Here is a 19,576-nt window from a genome sequence, read left to right on the forward strand (position 1 = left end):
GGGAGAGGGTTGACATGTTGTGAGGTTGTTAACCAATGTCATAAAACAATATGTGTACTACTATTTCATGAGAAACTATTTGTTCTGTAAGCCTTCACCTGAAGTACAATTAAAAAAACAAACAAACCCTGGAGTCATCCCAGACCTCTCTGCCTCATAGCCTAACAGCTCATGTATCTGCTCAACCTCAGAAATATAACCCAAATGGAATCATTTTCCCCCTCCTGCACTTCTTTCTGGTCATAGTACCAAATCTTTGCTGGACTGCTGCAACACCCATTTCTCTAGCCTTTATTTCTACTTTCGTCCCTCTAAGGTATACTCTTCATATAGTTGCAGAATGATCCTCTAAAAATGGACGTTAGATAATGTCATGCCTTTGCTCGAAAATCTCTAATGAATTCAAATATCTGAGTAAAATACAAAATCCTTACACCAGCCCTCAGTCTCATCTCTGCAGTTCCCTCTGTCACTCTCTCAGCTCCAATCACACTGGCCCCTTTATTCTTTCTCAAACATGCCAAGCACACTCCCGCCTTGGGGCCTTTACCCTTGCTGTTCCACAGTTTGTAATGTCTGTCCACTCCTTTCAGGTCTGCTTAATAGTCTTCTTATGAGAGTTGCCTTTTCTGACCACGTATGCCCTCCTCCATCATTCTCCATCCCTCGACTCTGTTTTGTTTTACTCTACAGCACACAGTCCCACCAGATATATATTTATCTCCATCTTAACCTGTCTTCTCCACCAGAATGCAAGTCCATGAGGACAGGAAGTTCATCTCTTTTGTTCATGGTTATATTGCCAGCAACTGGAACAGTGTCAGCATGTGGTAGCCTCTTAGCAAATACTTGTGCTGAATGACTCTTCCACGGAAGTGGAGGGATTCTCTGAGAAAAGCAACTCAAGGCTGAAACCAAGGTGCTCTGGTGCTTTACTGATGATCAGATTAGTGATTCTGAATACTAGGGTTTGTCTTCAACTTTCAAACCTTGCATTTTCTAACAGATACAGCCTTTTAGCATGCAGGTGTCCCTGATATCAGATGCAACTAAGAGGATGGATCTGAAAATCGAAATTCTTTGTCGAACTCTTCACTGCCATGGCCTCAATTCTGAACTTTGCTTTGCCAGATTAAACCAGCTCCCTCTCTCACATCTTCCGTAACTGAAGATAAGAACAGAAGCATGCTTGTGAGATGGACATCGGGGAAGAAATGGCAGTGGAGTTATGGGCATTACCTCAAGTGTCTCCTGAGTGAGCTGGTTCAACTTCGCAAGGAGTCTTGAGTGTCAATCCACAAGGCCTTTCTACTCAGTGAAAATGGGAGATCTTTCTCCACATTAGTCCTTCCCAGATTCTAAATTCCTCCTTAGAAGTAAATTAGGGGATTAAGTAGGTACAGTGCCTTCTTTCTGCTGATATCCTAAGGTGACTGTTTAGGGTCCTACAGTTGTGCTATTAAAAATATTACTTCCGGGCCTAAAAGTAATCAATACATCTGGCTGCATTAATTTTTTTATTCATTCTTTAGGCAACATTTATTTATTGAATACCTGCACTGGACTAGGTCCTAAGGTACAGTTAGAAATTAATCAGACATGATTCCTATCTAATCCAGCAGCGGAAGTAACAATTGTATGCATTCAAACCGAATGGATATAAGGTGCCAGGAGAACAAAAAACACAGTGACCTGGTCCTGGGTGGGGATGGATGTTTGAACTCAAGGTTGAACAATAATTAGAAATGAGATGAAGGGATAAAGAGTAGGGAGTGTATCAGGAAAGGGACACCATAAGTACAGGCCTAGGGTGGGAGGGAGCATGGTACATTCAACAAAGGAAAGATGAACTGTGTGGCTGACATCTTGGAGAAAGGAGGCAAGGACAGGAGGGTGAGCCTGGAGACTGAAAGGGGGCCAGATCATGCTGCCCTTGTAGGTTTCTCAAAAATGTTGGTCTTTAACCTGAGAACAACAGAAAGTCTCTGAATCCTCTCATGCAGGATCTGGTTGGCATTTTTAGAAGTTAACTCTGGCTTTTGTGTGCAGGACTGGAGGAGGGTCAGGCAGATGGAGAGGCTTGATGGGATGCCCCTGCAATCCCCAGACAATGGAATATGTAGCTTGCAGCAGGGTGGTTGTGGTAGAGATGGAGAAGAAGAAGGAAGAGTGGGTGGATTGACTGAGCAATATTGCAATGGAAGGAATAAAACAAGTTTGGAGCTTCTGAAAACAGGTATTGGTTTTGCATTTCATTTTCAAGATTAGCCTCTCTTTTCCTTGCCAAAATGCGTATCTTACCCTCGGTTTACATCCACTTCCTCCCTACCCCCACCAACTACTTCAGTACTTAGTACTGTAATTTTCATTCCATTTCTCCCAAGGACTTGGAAATGAGGTAAAACAGGTGTCTTCCTATCAACTCAAAATACCCTCAGAGTTGGCCCTACCCTGATGCCCTTAGCTAACCTTCAAAGGGGCTGTCTGAGTTAGCTGAATTCTGGAAACAAGGAAAAATTATTGTTTATTTTATTCAGTTTTACCAGTGATCCCTTCTATAGTGACTGGCATTATAAACAGCAAAGCTACATAGTTGATCAATTAATTTCTCTTAACCTATAAATCCTGTTGCACTTCAACTAGTCTTTATTAAATGCTGCAGACACTGAGGGAAGAAATATTCCCAAAATTCCACTTGTTAAGGCAATTATGAAAAGTCAAATTTTATTCTATTGTATTCAAATTCTATTCTAGTCAAATTCTATTCATATTTCGGTATGAGTTGGGATCGACTTGATGGCAATGGGATCTGGGATTCATATTTTACTAATATTTTATTTACAAGACTATCCTTGGTGAGGATTTTCTAAGGCCGACAAAATTGTGGAATACATTATGATATCCTCATTCATTTCATAGCATCAATTTCTGTGAACCTCAAACAGCAAAATAAAAGGAAAAGTGAACAATAGATGAGAAACTGAATATACTATAATTAAACTCAAGAGTCAAAAAATGCTGAAGAACTGAAATTATCACTATTGATTCATACATTGGTGACTGCATTCATTTATGCATTCTTCATTCATTATTTTCTGAATGATTCTTATATGATTTAGCATTAATGGAAACTTAGAAATTTAGCTCCATCAGGAACAAATGTGTCTTAGAAGGATTCTAAGGATGTTCTTGGTGGGTGGAGGGACATTAAGTGAGGAAATTACAAGCAGTAGTCAGGGCTCCAAGTTCACTATTTCAACTGAGTCAGGCCTGTTTTTATTAATTTATGCATTTATGTGAAGTATAAAACCCATCACAGTCAAGTCGATTCTGACTCATACAGACAACATTTCTGCAGAATAAAGAACTGTGACTACAAATATTATTAACAACAATGAAAACCTCACAAATTTATCTAAACCAGCTCTCTGAGATTTCCACTTACAGTTATGATACTAGAAATGCAGAATAAAAAATAAATTATTTGAAGGCATGGGAGAGAACTTAGACTAGATCAAAAGGAGATGCTCTTTGAGGGAAACCCAACTGTCTGCATGCCACTTTTCCCCTAAGAGACTTATAATTCTTAGTGTTGTAAGAGAGGTTGTAAATGCCAGTTAGAAGGTAGCTGCTAAGAGGAAGAGAAGCCCTTAGGGTTTTCAGCACTCTCAGACAGCTGGGAACTTGAGAAGGAGAAAATGGAGATCAGGATTGCCAAGGCAGCAAGGACTTGGAAGACTAAGATCCCATAAAGAAGAGAGGTTCAAAGAACTGAGCTTGACGCTTATCACAGGTTTTCTCCCAAATCCACTGTCGATTAAGTTACACGTGCCAATATTTAAGAACATAAATAGAAAGCATCCAAAAAGCAAAGCAAAGTTTTCAGCAGTCTCATGGTATTGGGAAAACGAAAATTGGAGTTCTTGATTCACAAATGAGGTGAAGAACACAGTTCCACACCTGATCCTCAGTTGGCGCCACCTCCATTGCATAGGATTGAGGTAACAAAAGGCAGACTAGACCTTAGAAAGACTACAAACTAGCCTCAAGTCAGTCAAATCTTTGATTGGTTAAGATTATCTTCCTCTCTGCTGCCCATAAGAGGATATGATGAATTCTCTCTGAAGAGAGAAAACTTTATACAGACCCTCCATATTGTTCAATACAAATGTTGGCCATTCAGTTAAATTATCTAGCATTCCAGAAAACACAACCAAGACAAAAAACAAACAGTAAAACAGACACTGTAATAACGAGTCTGGCTCCATTTTGAAAGTTGCATAAAGCACCATAATAGCTTACTTATAGGAGTTCAAACTTAGTTAAATGAAACTTGGCACATTCCAATTCCAACTGAATCATAATAAAGAGTATGACTCCATTTTGGATGTTTAATCACTGAAAGTTTTCAAGCTCCAACCTACCCGTATTCCTTCTGGCCCCACAATTGGGCAAACTGATAAGAAAGCTCAGTGCTCTTTTTTTTTTTTTTGGTGCTGGTAGGGAAGTTCACGTCATGCAAGCCCAACTGTCATGCAGAAATCATCACCCTGGATCCATCCCCTAGCCACAATAAAAACCAAAGCCACTTGTCCCTCTCTCTTCCTTTGTGGACTGGCTTAGATACCTGCTCTGCTCTCCCCCAAAATGTCCCATTATGTGAGTACTAAACCTTTTCAAACCCTGTTAGTACATGTGTGACATCATCAGTCTCAGCATCCAAACTGATTTTGGGTGGGGAGGGGATCCACAACACAGATACAAAGTTGACCCAAATACTAGAGCTCTTAGACTTGGACCTTAAAAATAACTGTTACTAATCTATTTTTAAAAAGGACATGACCTGATAATGAATTTTACTAAGGAATTGGAATCAATAAGTATATATACATATATGTATACATACGTACATATATATAAACTATACATATATAATACATGTATATCAACATATACATATATACCAACTAGAAATTCTAGGAATTAACAATGTTATATTATTTGAAAAAAAGAACTCAATAGATGAGTTTCAAGCATATCGGACACAGGTGGAACTAAAAAATAGGTCAGTAGAAAATAACTAGATTCAAGCATAGTTTTAGAGAGAAATTTATAGCCTTAAATGTACATATTGCTAAATTAAGGCTAAAAATCAATGTTGTGATTATCCTTTTCAAAAAATTAGACAAAGAACTATAAGTTAAGCCAAGTGAAAGCAGAAGAAAGAAACATTATGAAGATAAGAGCAGAGACAATTAAAATAGAAAACAAACTTAAAGAAAATTTACAAAATTGGTTTTTAAGAAAAGATTATTAAATTGATAAAATTCTTACACATCCAATCAAGAGAAAAAGGGAGAAAATGTCAATATCAGAAGTAATGCAAAAACCAGTATTTAAAAAATTATAAAAGGATATTATGAACAATTTTATAGCAATGAATTAGAAAATCAAATGAAAATGACAAATTTCTAGAAGACAACTTACAAACACTCACCCAAAAAGAATAGAAAATTAAAATAGTCTTGTGTGAAGTTAAAGAATTGAATCTGTAATTTAAAAACTTTCCTCAAATAAGTCCCCAGGTCCAGATTGCTTTCATCAATGAATTCCTCCAAATATTTAGAAAAAAAAATAATGTCCATCTTACATATTCACTTCTAAAAAGTACAACAAACAATTCCCAATTCATTTTATGAGGGAAAACATAACATTAATACAACACCTCTGAAAGAGAATAAAAGAGACAAAATTATATATAATTGACTCAAAATTAGGAGAAAAACCATTTGATGTAATTCTATATTTATTCATGATTTAAAAAAAAACTCTCCTAGTAAATGAGAAATGAAGAGAATTAATTTAGATCTGATAAAAATAACTGTGAGAGACCTAGAGCAAACAATTAATGGTAAAATATTGAAATTCTCCCGCTGAGGTCTGGAAAAAACAAAAATATTTATTGCCACAATATTGTATTATAGATCCTAGCCAATGCAATAATGTACGGAAAAAGCCAAGGAGTAGGATTAGAGAAGAAGAAATACAACTGTCATAATTCACAAACAACTTTATTGTATTGATAAGGGATACAATCTGTAAAGTGACTGAACTAACTCTAAGGGCTCAATGTAATTTTCCCTAGGTTTTACATTTGCTGCCTAGCAGTTCCAGGTAACCTTTCCCCTTAGATTCTAACTTCTTTGCCTAGGACCCAACCCATTTTCATTAAGGAAATGAGTTTCTTTGTGGTCAGGCTAAAGAATGTGAATACCTCATGGAAATTCTTTGATCTCAGTCTCCCCAGGTTTCTGAGGCACTGGGCAAGGCAATATATCATGGAAGCTTTTTTGTTTCCACTCTTCTCCAGAGATCTAATGCTCTGAGCAAGGTAATTGTTAACAAAGCATTCCTGAAAATATCCATCTTACCATTGATTTCTAACCAACATGAAACCCCCCTTGACTCCATGTCTTTCAGTCATGTCTTCTAGTCAATCAATGTACTCATGTAACCAATAATGTTAAAGATTATGCTTTACTTTGTCCCACCTTTGACTGACCTTAATTACTGTAAACCAATGAGAATATTGTGATTTTTAATTTCCCTCTTCAGTACTATGATTACTTCTGACTTGCATTTTTCCCTTGAGATCTGTGAGCTTCAGCCTGAGGCTTCGTGGTCTCCCATTGCAATGCTAGTTTAGCTTCAATAAATCTCTTTGATTTTACTTCAACGGAGCTGGAGCGTTTTCTTTCACTACTACCCACCCATTGCCCTGGACTCGATTTCAACTCATAGTGACTCTATAGGACTGAGTAGAACTGCCCATAGGGTTTCCAACGAAAGGCTGGTGGATTCTAACTGCCAACCTTTTGGTTAGCTGCTAAACACTTAACCACTGTGCCACCAGGGCCCCTTCACTACTACAGTGTACATAAAAAAATCCCAAAGAATACAGTCAAACTTGGAATTAGTAAGTGAATTTATCAAGGCCATTGGACATAAAATCAAAATCTTTCATATCACAGTCATAGAAATTAAATCCCAGAAAGGTGCCCAGTTGACACATATATGTATATATATATATATGCATCAGCAATGTAGAACTTGTTTGAAGGACATAAACTATAGAAATTCTTTAGAATCCAGTTTCTCTCTAGAAACCTTACTAGTCCCCACCCTAGTTCCTGCATCTCCTGGACATCAATAAATTCTAATATGCTATTGGCTGCAGTGAGCTCTTCACATCTAAAGGAGCGTTAACCACCCAAGGGTATTGAAGGGAATAACTGAGAGAGGCAAATCAATAGTTTTCTGAAATGTGGGGCTCTGATGGATTTGAGCTTTCTGTTTCTGCCACAAGTTGAGGGTCAAGGAACACCCACAATGGATAAATTCACCTGCAGTGGTAACTGAGGATGGGATGGGGGAAATGGCAGATGTGTCCAGGGTCTGTCACAGGACCAGGGAGAATGAATAGACAGGAAAGCTGCTTAGCCCTGGCCTCACATTTACAGGGGGCCTCATGTTTGAAGTGCAAGTATTATCTCCAAATGAAGCTATACACAGTTACAGAAAGACACTGACAGGATTGAAAGGAGGAGACATTTATCATACAACCATAAACTCACATCCTTTTCTTGGACCATAATTCTTGCAGCACACCATTATTAATGTTTTCTATAAGTTCTGCAATTATCCTGTGACTACTATAATTACTTAGCTGGGATAGTATATTTGTATGTTAATAGTATTAATTCATTACATGTGAATATTTAAAACTCTTGTAGCATGCATTCAGTATTACCATATTTCTTTTCCTCCTTCTCTCCTTCTCCTCTACCTTTCCTTCTTCTTTTCTAATATACCAGGGGGTCTCAAAACAAGGAAGTGGCCTTGACCTCCAAGATCAACCTAGGAGAGACTGTGGATTGCTCAGTATCCAAGTGTACTCTCACAACATGAGAGTGGAACATGAATGGTGATGGAGTTCCTGCTCCTAGATGGGGACAGAGTCAGGAAGACTGTCTTACGACCCTATTTTTAGCTCTAGGCTGGTATTGCCTACAGACATTGAGGTTTTGGAAGGAAGTTGAGGGATTCCGTTACTGTAGTCAAGGCTCATGCACACTCAGCATCCTGACTTCTATTACATGTAATGGCGCAGTCTGAGTCCTAGAGCATTAGGGTCTTCCTCTGAGTGGGTGGCTGACTAGGTGTCTTCAGCCCCAGAGGCACCACCAATGCTGGATTAAACAAAGAACAAACTTAGCAGTTATTTAGGGCACAATTAAATAGAAGCACTACATCATTACCCTCCTCCAAGAAAAATGGAAAGAAGTTCACATTTGATTTACTTATTCAGAATTTAATTTTGCCATCAGAATTAAAAAAAGAAGAAACCACCTTGATTTCAGTTACATTTTTCTGTCATTTTGAGTAATTTTATTTTATTTTAATTACTGTGAGGATGTACCAGAGGTTTTTTTAAATTATTATTTAAAATTCTCAGAGCCTGCAAACATCTTAACCTGGCCCAGATAACCATTCCTAGATTTGCCAGGATCCTCACGTCCCCTGGGCTTTTTCTCTAACACACACATTTCCCAATATCCTTTCTATTTTCTCCTTATCCCAACACTGCCAATTCAACCTTTACCAAGCTCTTGGTTTTCATTTCCAAGATTTAGGAAGCCTCGGTATCATATCACTTTTATTTTGTTAACCTTTTGCAATTTCTTTTTTCACGATTACACAGTAAAATTTTGCACTTATAAAGGTACTCCCACAGATTTCTCTAACTCATAAAATACAGTTATGAACTCGAACTTACATGCCTACTACTGCCCCAAGATCCTTCACCCGAATCCAAACATCTCTTTGGGGTGGAATGTTTTTCACAAGTTCACAGTATGATCAGCTACACTAGGTTTTAGGTGGTGAGGTGGAGAGGTGGGTGAAGAGGAAAAAAAAGGAGTGGTATTCTAGACCTCCATTTAACAGTTTTAATTATTCTACTCCCTTTAATCAAAGCTGGTATACTTTTATATTAATTTTTTTTGTTGTTGCTGTTAATTTGGTGTTTTCTTTCTCCTTCTCTTGTTTCTATCTATGCTGATTGTTCAGGAAATTTAGCAGACAAGTTCCAGAACATTTTTAGAGTTGTGTGATAGAGAGCAGAGATAACTGATAACTTATTTCCTTTGCAAGGGTTAGAGTAATCAGAAGGTAAAGGAAAGGAAGATTCCTCCATTTTATTTCTCCAAGAAAAGCTGTAAAATAACTCTCTATTGAAATTCTAAGAGCCATATGTAGAGATCAGAGTAACTGATAAATTCCAGCCATCAGTCCTCTCTGGACTTACCTCCACCAGCTTATTGGCATGCTCACGGAAAACCTGGGCATATTCTTTCACTTCCTTTTCATTCCCACTCTTTGCAGCTTCGATGAGAACTAACAAAGGGACGTTGGTTTCCAAGAAAGAATCAGATATGTGATCCATCACTGCTTTCCGAAGCTACAGATAAACAAAAACAAAAAACACACAATTAAGGAATAGAAAAAAAATTGTCAATATATTTTATTGAACTATTTTCTAGCTCTCATTATCCACGAAAATAATTTTCTAACTCTCTCTTCTTAATTTACCCAGTACTTATCACTATAAGGTCGCTATGAGTTGGAATTGACTTGACGGCAATGGGTTTGTTTTTTTTGCTTTTTTTCATCACATCAAGGGAAACAAAGAGAGATACCTTATGGATGAGTCTGAATTAAATGTATTAACATATGTTAACTTTAAATATATATATATATGCATACACATAGACACATACACACACACACAAATGTATATACCCATTGCCTATAGCTCAATACACTGTAAACCCTCCCTGATGAAAAGTCTGCTCTCATCTCTCATTGAACAACTTATTCCTCTTCACGCAGTTTTGATTCATGATACAGTTCAAGGTCTCAGGCTCTTTAGAAAAGGAAAATTTTAGGCATCAACCAGCAAGTGGGGAAAACTTTGTATACAGAGCTAGGTCGTGAAGCCACACTTAAATATTTAACACTTTGCTTTCTCCTGCCTTGTCTAGATCTATTGTTTGTACTCGATGGAAATGGAAACATCAAACATGTATCAGCTGACATTTTCCTCACTCATTCACTAAGAGCATCAAAAATGTTTCTGTCCAGGAATTATGATGATATAGTTGGTCTGCTCAAGAAAAAAATACTTAAAATTATTCTTCAGGGTTAGGAAGAATAAACAGACCCACTCTAACGATGTATAATTATGTATCTTTCCCACACTGTTAAAATAAGAGTAAATCATAACTTTGAACATCTGAGAATGATAATATCAGCAAATTACATGCTGCAACGTTGTATGTAGTACATATTACTAATGATAAGATGTACAAAAAAATGTCAGAGATGGATGGGACCTGAACAATGATGTGCCATATGCAAAGTCTGAGGGCCAGAAGATTAAAGTGATTTGTTCTGTCATATAGTGATAGGACAAATAAGTTAGCAGCCCATATGATATACCGTATAACTTACATATATATCTATTATAACTGTGTGTGTATGTGTGTGAGTATTTACATTCAGAAAGAGTATATCATGTACTTGAGAAGGCTGACCCATAACTATTAACCAAGACATCTTTTAGTAAAACTACTGGATTTTAAAGAAAAAGAAAAAAAAAATCCTTTGTTCATTTAAGCAAATAGAGCACATGACTTTTAAAGAAAGCAAATTAGAGTATCATCAGACTTCTCAACAGCAAAGTTTTATGCAAGAAGAAAATGAAGTAATGTATTTAAAATACTCCAGGGAAGAAAATGTAAGCTGAGAAGTATTTAATCATCAAAAAATGACATTTTGTATATGAGGCATAGACAAAACACGATCAATATGTAAGGACTAAGAGACTACTGTTTCCACGTGCCTTTCTTGGAGAATCTGTTAAAGAATGAGCTTTAACAATCAAAAGGACTAGAAAACATCAATGTAAGGATTGATGGTAAGCATTAGATGGATATTTATCAGCAGAACTCAGAACAAACGATAATGAAAAGGAGAGAGTATAATATGAAATGGTTGTATGCTGTGACAATGAAACAGAGTACAACATTGTAAAAATGAGAGGAAAAATGGAATAGAATACACGCAAGGATTTTAACCATTTTACGTAATTTTAATTTGTAGTGATAGTATGAATACTGATATTCCAAGACTACTGTTTGTTGAATAAAATGAATCATTAATTATGAGATTTTAATTTTATCATCTCCTATACCCTCCTAACCAAGAGTGTTGGTTTGGAAGAAAGCAGATGCAATATAGACGAGGTTAAGGAACAACTCTGATCCTAGATCCAAATTAGAACTATCAATATGAACACATAAATTTTTATATTGAAGACACAGACACATACACACAAAACATTGCGGTGCGATGGATTGCTTTTATATGGCCTTTCTCGCTGTGGTCTTTTAATGCCCAACAAATGATTGCGTGGAACTATACAAATGAGGTACGTGTAGACCACTGACAAGGGGATTTATCAGTTCTACCATCCTGCTAGGCTCGAAAGAGAGTCAATCCCAGGGCAGAGGGGGACCTCACTACCACAAAAAAGAAGAGATGGGAGTATAGCGCATCCTTCGGAACCTGGAATCCCTGCACTGAGAACCTCCTAGACCCAGGAGACAGAGAAAGAGAGAGTTGTTACACCAGAGCGGTGCAAGACGGTGAGAAGTAGTGACAGAGAAGTAGCAGCAGCAGAAGCAGGAGACTGGCGCAAGAGGGGATGGTGAGCTTCCCAGCCCATGGAGTAAGACAGTTATGGTGGGTATACCAATGCACAAAGCTAGAGAGCTGAGCACCTTTGTGCCCAGGCTTGCTGGTGGAGTGAGGTGCCTCTGGGCACTTGGCGGAGCTAGGCTAACCATTCACGGAGCTAGAATGCTCTGCCTTCCGGCCAAGGCTTTGTGGTGGAGTAGGGTGACTCTGGGCACTTATTGGTGGAGCTAAAGAGCTTTGTAACACTTGTCTGAGCAGGGCAGAGGCCAGGTCGAGGGGCTGAGGGGCCAAGGGGCTGAGGGACCAAGGGACCAAGGGACCAAGGGACCAAGGGACCAAGGGACCAAGGGCCAGAGAGAGTCCTGCCTGTGGGCAAGGCTAAGAAGAGGCCGCCCTGATGGAAGAACTGTATCCTAAGTCATTTCTGATCCTGAATTTTAACCTGTTACTTCCCTAATAGACCCCATAACTGTGAGTATGGTTTGTGACTTCTGTGTGGCCATTGCAACAAACTGTCAAATTCAGCAGAGAAATAGAGAGTGCTGGGGGAAGGATGGCTGGTGTCAGAATTGGTAAAAAGGTTGGAGAGAGGAAGTATGTCTGATCTCCACTTCATAGCAATCAGCTCAAGGCTGTTGATCTTGATTCCTCCCCCTTGTGAAGTTAGACGAGGAGGTGAGATGTCTCACCATGTCATTTTTATAACTCCATTTCTGTCCAGTGAAAAGGCCTAATAGCAATACCAGCCCAGTAAAAATGAGCATCTCTAAATACAATTTTCCACTAAAATAAACCAGGGCTTCTTGGAGAAATGACTGATTCCAGGAACTCTGATGCTGAAAATGTACAAATAAGCCCAAAATATCTTGTCATACAAGATAGCAAAGAGCTATTAAAGACTACTAACGTCATGTGAAAATAAATCAGGAGGCTATCACTGTCCAAAGATGGGACAATTTGAAGTTCAAGAAAGATAGATATTTCAGTGAATTGAAGTCCATTAAATTCTGTTTAAATTCATAAGTTTATAATGACCAAAAAAAAAAAAAGAAAAACTATTTGGGCACCTTTAGATGATAACAAGGAATCAGTTCATTTATCCTGAATGAATGAAGAATTTATCTTGCCTTTCCTAAATTAACTTGAATTCTGGATAGTGAGGGAAGCATCTGTTTATAAACAGTCAAGTTAATAAATGAAAGCAAAGTGGTAGAATTGGGCTATTACCATTTTGCAACCCCTGATGAATTAATAAATCTAGGCAATCTTCATCAGTGTCTGATAACATCACGTACACAAAACGTGAACCAGACTTTCTCTGCCTTCTGATGAACTAGCACAATCCTCAGTCTTGCCAAAGTGATCAATCTAGGAATTGGTATAGGCTCTGGTTACCACTGGTGATTTGGAGGACATATAGCAGACAGAATAACATGGAACTGTACCACACACATCCAGTTAGTAAAATTCAAACTGTGGAAAACTTACAGGTAAAACTGCCCAGGTTCATCAACAGTGGATTATAAGCAAAAGAGATGGAAGAGGAAACAGTAGATTAAGAGAGACTAAAAGATATACCCCCCAAAGTGGGCAAAAGTAAACTATAGCATCTAAAGATGAACAGTTGGATGATAAAACCACAAAGAAATATAGGAAGTGACTACTGTAAAAGTCAGGATAATAGTTACTTTTGGAGGGAGGGAGCTTATGGATGGGCTTCTAGGGGGCTAAATAATTCTGTTTCTTGACCTGGGTGTGGTTAAAAGGGTGTTTGTTTAATTACAATTCAGTAAGCTGGAGCCATGGTGGCACAGTAGTTAAGAGCTCGGCTGCTAACCAGAAGGTCAGCAGTTCGAATCCACCAGCTGCTCCCTGGAAACCCTATGGGGCAGTTCTACTCTATCCTGTAGGGTCGCTATGAGTCGGAATCATCTCGACGGCAACGGAAAAAAATATATATATATATGTATATATGTACATATATGTAGTGTATAGATTTCTGTATCTGTTTTATTTTGCAATTTTAAACGTTTAAAAAATAAATGAACAAATATTTATCATGTGCATTCCTTCATATTCTCTTCCATTTCCATCTGGGTGGAAAACAGATGACCCAGGATGACCTGGGAAGCCATAAGTTGAAGATGGTGGACTCCCTGCCACACCTCCATCAACCTGGGCCCCTGAATTCATGAAGGATAGCTTCCTAATGTCATTTCACCCACCCTACACTGTTACAGGACCAAGAGATACAAGAGCCATTGCACATGTTGGGGTTTACTGGTTGCAGGAGTTAACCTAAGCTAATTAAACTAGGATACCCTGAAACATCTCCCCCTGCCCTTTTTTGGCTGATAACTCTGCCTTCTTGTTGGCCTGTCTTTCATTACCCTCATCTTTTCTACTCCAAGTGTGCACCACATGCTGGTGGCACTGGCATTCTGGGAGCTTATTAAAAATGCAAACTCAAGGCCCTACCCCAGACCTGCATTTTAATCATAATCTGCAGGTGATTCCTATGTACACTGAAGTTTGAGAAGCACTACCCTAAAAGATATATTGCATCAGTCAAAATTGTAGTCACAACCATTAGAAACCAATTCTGCCTGATTGAAGCAAAAAAGTTGTCCTGTTGGTTAGTTCACGGAAAGAACAGAACTCAGAAATGTTAGGACATCTTGTGTCTTTGTGTCATTGGTTTTTGATTCAAAATCTTAGGCAGGTGACCCAATTTTCCTCTGGGTGAAATACAGACCCAAACTCTGGGCCATGTGTCTCCAGGTAGTTGCAAGGGTACATTACCGGGGTGGTGGGAGGAAAATGTTTTGTGGAAACAAGTTTTCTGGCCATTTTAGCCTCTTATACTGAGATTTATAGAATGTGGAATTCTCCAAACACAGAAAATGACTTTAGATATTGATCCAAAAACAAACAAATGACCAATAATGAATAGACCTAGCAAAACACCAATGCAGGGACTCAAGTAAGGGTGGGAGGTTGGAAAAGATCTGATAGATTTATAGGAAATAGCTGAAAGGTGATTTATAAGAAACAAGATTAGAAACTATGAACCAGGACAGGAATGACAAGAATGCTGCAACACTTCCTTTCTATGCCCACACCAGACATGATTAATCGATCCCAGTATTCTTTTCTGCTGAGCTCAAATACCACTTCATAATCCTTCTCAGCACAGTGCTCCAGGTAGCTACTACTAATCAATCTTATTTCTCCTACAAGATGAAAGCTTTTTTCTTTGCTGAACTTCCTCTGTAATTGAAGTTTCTTTGCATGCCAATACTTAGGCAGAATTGGCTCAGCCTCTAAGCAACCCAAAGTTCCATCTGACTTTCAGAAATAAAAGTTAACACCCAAGTCTAGGCTAGGCTGATGATATTTAACAAATGTCTGACCGTTTATCATCTGTCCTGTCATTTAGACAGATGTTTGGAAAAATCCTGTTAAGAATAACAGCATTAACTTCTTTACTACCATAATGTAGACATCCAAACCAAGGTCAAATTCTGGGGTGGGGGTGATTTTAAATGGGCCAAAAAACCTGAAACCCCAAATCTTCCCATAGATATAGCTGGTCCAGGCTCTTCAGGATTGCTGACATATTTTATCATATTTCCTTAAGCCTTGGGGTGTAATTGTTATTAAAAATGAAAAATCACAGCAACAAAGCAACTGGGCCAGGAGCCATCCAGCCTAGGGGGCTTGAAAAGAATTGAGCCTCATTAGGTCAGACAACTTTTAGCCAGTTGGAAAGTCAATTAAGGTAATCAGTCAGTGCAGTAATCCACCCACAGCCACTTTAATAAGCTAAGGTGCCATCAATGCACACAGACCACTGGTAATGACTGTGCTGTTCATTGTTCAGATTGGGAGTGGGTGTGGGCAGAGGTGAGCAGAGGCACATCTATGAAGCCTGCAAAAGAGCACTTAGAGATTGATCATTTCTTTTCCTTTATTTTGTTTTCTTGTTAAGAAAAACACAGAATTCTTTGGTCACTCTCTTTGTTATCCTGATGGCACTGGCTATCTTCCATGAAGCAAAATCATTTTAATTGGGATTCTAGCATCTTTCCTTAACGGAACCAATTACCTTTAAAAAAAAAAATAAAAGCATTTCATCAGGCCTCATTCTTCTGTCCCCCACCCCCAAATTCAGACTCTACTGGATCAATTAAAAGAAGAATTGTCATCATTAGCAACACCTACTTGCATTGCAACATTACTCACTAATGGAAAAAGAAGCACTGAGGCAAACTTAGATAACTGTAGATTTATTGCATTAATAGCTCTACTCCTCACCCCTCTTTGTATCCATGCCCACTGCCATATAAGTCTGTAACGTCTTTCTTCTCTTCCTCTGGGCTTGGCTATGTGGGATGGTTAGGGCCAATTAATGTTGGACACCATGATGCAAGCAGGTGCTTGAAAAGCCCTTTCACCATTGAGCTTTCCTGCTCTTGCTTTCTGCCATATCCATGAGAAAGCCATGCCCAGGCTAGATCGCTGGTCCCAGGAAGAGGCTGACAAACACATTGACAAGAAGAACTAAGTGTTCTCATTCATCCCTGTCAAGGCTATCCTAGATCAGTTAAGAGCAACTGAGCCCAGACACATGAGAAGGTCCAGCTAAAATGACTATTACTAGACTGTTATTGTTGTTTTGTTAGGCACCACAGAGTCAGTTCTGACTCATAGCGACCCTATGTACAACAGAATGAAACACTGCTCGGTCATGCGCCATCCTCATGATCGTTGCTATGTTTCAGCCCATCACTGCACCCACTGTGTCAGTCCATCTTGTTGAGGGTCTTCCTCTCTTTCACTGACTTTCCACTCTACCAGGCACGATGTCCTTCTTCAGGAACTCGTCCCTCCTGATAACATGTCCAAATTACATGAGATGAAGTCTCGCCAACCTCGCTTCTAAGGAGCATTCTGGCTGTGCTTCTTCCAAAACAGATTTGTTCATTCTTTTGGCAGTCCATGGTATATTCAACATTCTTTGCCAACACCATAATTCAAAAGCATCAATTATTCTACAGTCTTCCTTATTCATTGTCGAGCTTTTGCATGCATATAAGGTAACCGAAAACACCGTGGCTTGAGTCAGGCACATCTAAGTTTTCAAAGTGACATCTTTGCTTTTTAACACTTGAAAGAAATCTTCTGCAGCATATTTGCCCAATGCAATGTGTCCTTTGATTTCTGGACCACTGCTTCCATGAGTGTTGGTTGTGGATCCAAGAAAAATGAAATCCTTGACAATTTCCATCTTTTCTCCATTTATCATGATGTTGCTTATTGGTCCAGTTATGAGGAATTTTGTTTTCTTTATTTTGAGTAATCCATACTGAAGGCTGTAGTCTTTGATATTCATCAGTAAGTGCTTCAAGTCCTCTTCATTTTCAGCAAGCAACATTCTGTCATCTGCCTAATGCAGGTTATTAATGAGTCTTCCTCCAATCCTGATGCCCGTTCTTCTTCATATAGCCCAGCTTCTCAGATTATTTGCTCAGTATACAGACGGAATAAGTATAATGAAAGGATACAACTCTGATGCACACTTTCCCTGACTTTAAACCACACAGTATCCCCTTGTTCTGTTCAACTGACTGCGTCTTGATTTATGTACAGGTTCCTCATGAGCACAATTAAGTGTTCTGGAATTCCTATTCTTTGAAATGTTATCCATAACTTGTTATGATCCACACAGTCGAATGTCTTTGCATAGTCAGTAAAACATAGGAAAACATCTTTCCGGTATTCTCTGGTTTCATCCAGGATCCGACATCAGCAGTGCTATCCCTGGTTGCATGTCCTCTTCTGAATCCGGCCTGATTTTCCAGCAGTTCCCTGTCGATGTACTGCTGCAGCCACTTTTGAATGATCTTCAGCAAAATTTTACTTTCAAGTGGTATTAATGATATTGTTCCATAATTTCCGCATTCTGTTGAATCACCTTCCTTTGGAATGGTCACAAATATAGATCTCTTCCAGTCGGTTGGCCAGGTAGCTGTCCTCCAAATGTCTTGGCATAGACGAGTGAGCACTTCCAGAGCTGCATCCATTTGTTGAAACATCTCAGTTGGTATTCTGTCAATTCTTGAAGTCTTGTTTTTCGACAATGTCTTCAGTGCAGCTTGTACTTCTTCAGTACCATCAGTTCCTGATGATATGCTACCTCCTGAAATGGTTGAACATCGACCAATTCTTTTTGGTGTAATGACTGTGTATTCCTTCTATCTTCTTTTGATGCTTCCTGTGTATTTCAGTGTTTTGCCCATAAAACCAAAAACCCTTTGCCGTCAAGTTGATTCCGACTCATAATGACTCTATAAAACAGAGTAGAACTGCTCCATAAATAGGGTTTACAAGAAGCAGCTGGTGATTTGAACTGCTGACCATTTGGTTAGCAGCCTAGCTCTTAATCAGTGCGCCACCAGGACCCCATTTTGCCTGTAGAATCCTTCAATATTGCAACTCGAAGCTTGAATTTTTTCTTCAGTTCTTTCAGCTTGAGAAATGCCGAGCGTCTTCTTCCCTTTTGGTTTCTTACTCCAGGTCTTTGCACATGTCATTATAACTTTATTATTTTGTATTCTCGAGTTGCCCTTTGAAATCTTCTATTCAGCTCTTTTACTTCATCATTTCTTGTTTGCTATAACTACTCGACTTTCAAGAGCAAATTTCAGAGTCTCTTCTGACATCCATTTTGGTCTTTTCTTTCTTTCCTGTCTTTTTAATGACCTCTTGCTTTCTTCATGTATGATATCCTTGATGTCATTCCACAACTCGTCTGGTCTTTGGTCATCAGTGTTCAATGTGTCAAATCTATTCTTGAGATGGTCTCTAAATTCCGGTGGGATATACTCAAGATTGTACTTTGGCTCTTGTGGGCTTGTTCTAATTTTCATCAGTTTCAACTTGAACTTCCATACGCGCAATTGATGGTCAGTCTCTCAGTTGGCCCCTGGCCTTGTTTTGACTAATGATATTGAGCTTTTCCATCGTCTCTTTCCACAGATGTAGTCGATTTGATTTCTGTGTATTCCATCTGGCAAGGTCCACAAGTATAGTGGCCAATTATGTTGTTGAAAAAAGATATTTACAATGAAGAAGTCATCGGTCTTGCAAAATCCTATCATGCGATCTCTGGCATCGTTTCTATCACCAAGGCCAAAATTTCCAATTACAGATCCTTCTTCTTTGTATCCAATTTTCGCATTCCAATCACCAGTAAATATCTATGCATCTTGACTGCATGTTCGATCAATTTCAGACTGCAGAAGTTGGTAAAATTCTTCAATTTCTTCATCTTTGGCCTTGGTGTTTGGTGCGTAAATTTGAATAATAGTCATATTAACTGTTTTTCCTTGTAGGTATATGGATATTATCCTATCACTGACAGCACTGTACTTCATGACAGATCTTGAAATGTTCTTTTTGACGATGAATGCAATGCCATTCCTTTTCAATTTGTCATTCCCAGTATAATAGACCATATGATTGTTTGACTCAAAATTGCCAATAACAGTCCACTGTTGTACTGTGGGGCTTGCATGTTGCTGTGATGCTGGACTCTATGCCACTGGTATTCAAATACCAGCAGGATCACTCATGGCAGACAGGTTTCAGCTGAGCATCAAGATGAAGACAGACCAGGAAGAAAGACCTAGCTGTCTACTTCTGAAAAAAAAAATTAACCAGTGAAAACCTTATGAATAGCAGCAAAAACATT

At 38.7% G+C, this 19,576-nt stretch overlaps 1 protein-coding gene across 6 annotated transcripts in view; it reads right to left on the bottom strand.

Annotated features, from left to right (window-relative positions):
- CTNNA2 (catenin alpha 2) overlaps positions 1-19,576 on the bottom strand; it is a 1,267,087-nt gene that overhangs the window by 257,166 nt on the left and 990,345 nt on the right. For all 6 annotated transcript variants that reach the window (XM_004369147.1, XM_004369146.1, XM_012555844.1 and 3 more), the window contains one exon: positions 9,368-9,520. In XM_004369147.1, the coding sequence (XP_004369204.1) occupies positions 9,368-9,520 (153 nt within the window). The remainder of the gene's footprint in view (positions 1-9,367; positions 9,521-19,576) is intronic.

The sequence above is a fragment of the Trichechus manatus genome, unplaced genomic scaffold, assembly GCF_000243295.1.
Source record: "Trichechus manatus latirostris isolate Lorelei unplaced genomic scaffold, TriManLat1.0 scaffold00004, whole genome shotgun sequence".
NCBI lineage: Eukaryota > Metazoa > Chordata > Mammalia > Sirenia > Trichechidae > Trichechus > Trichechus manatus.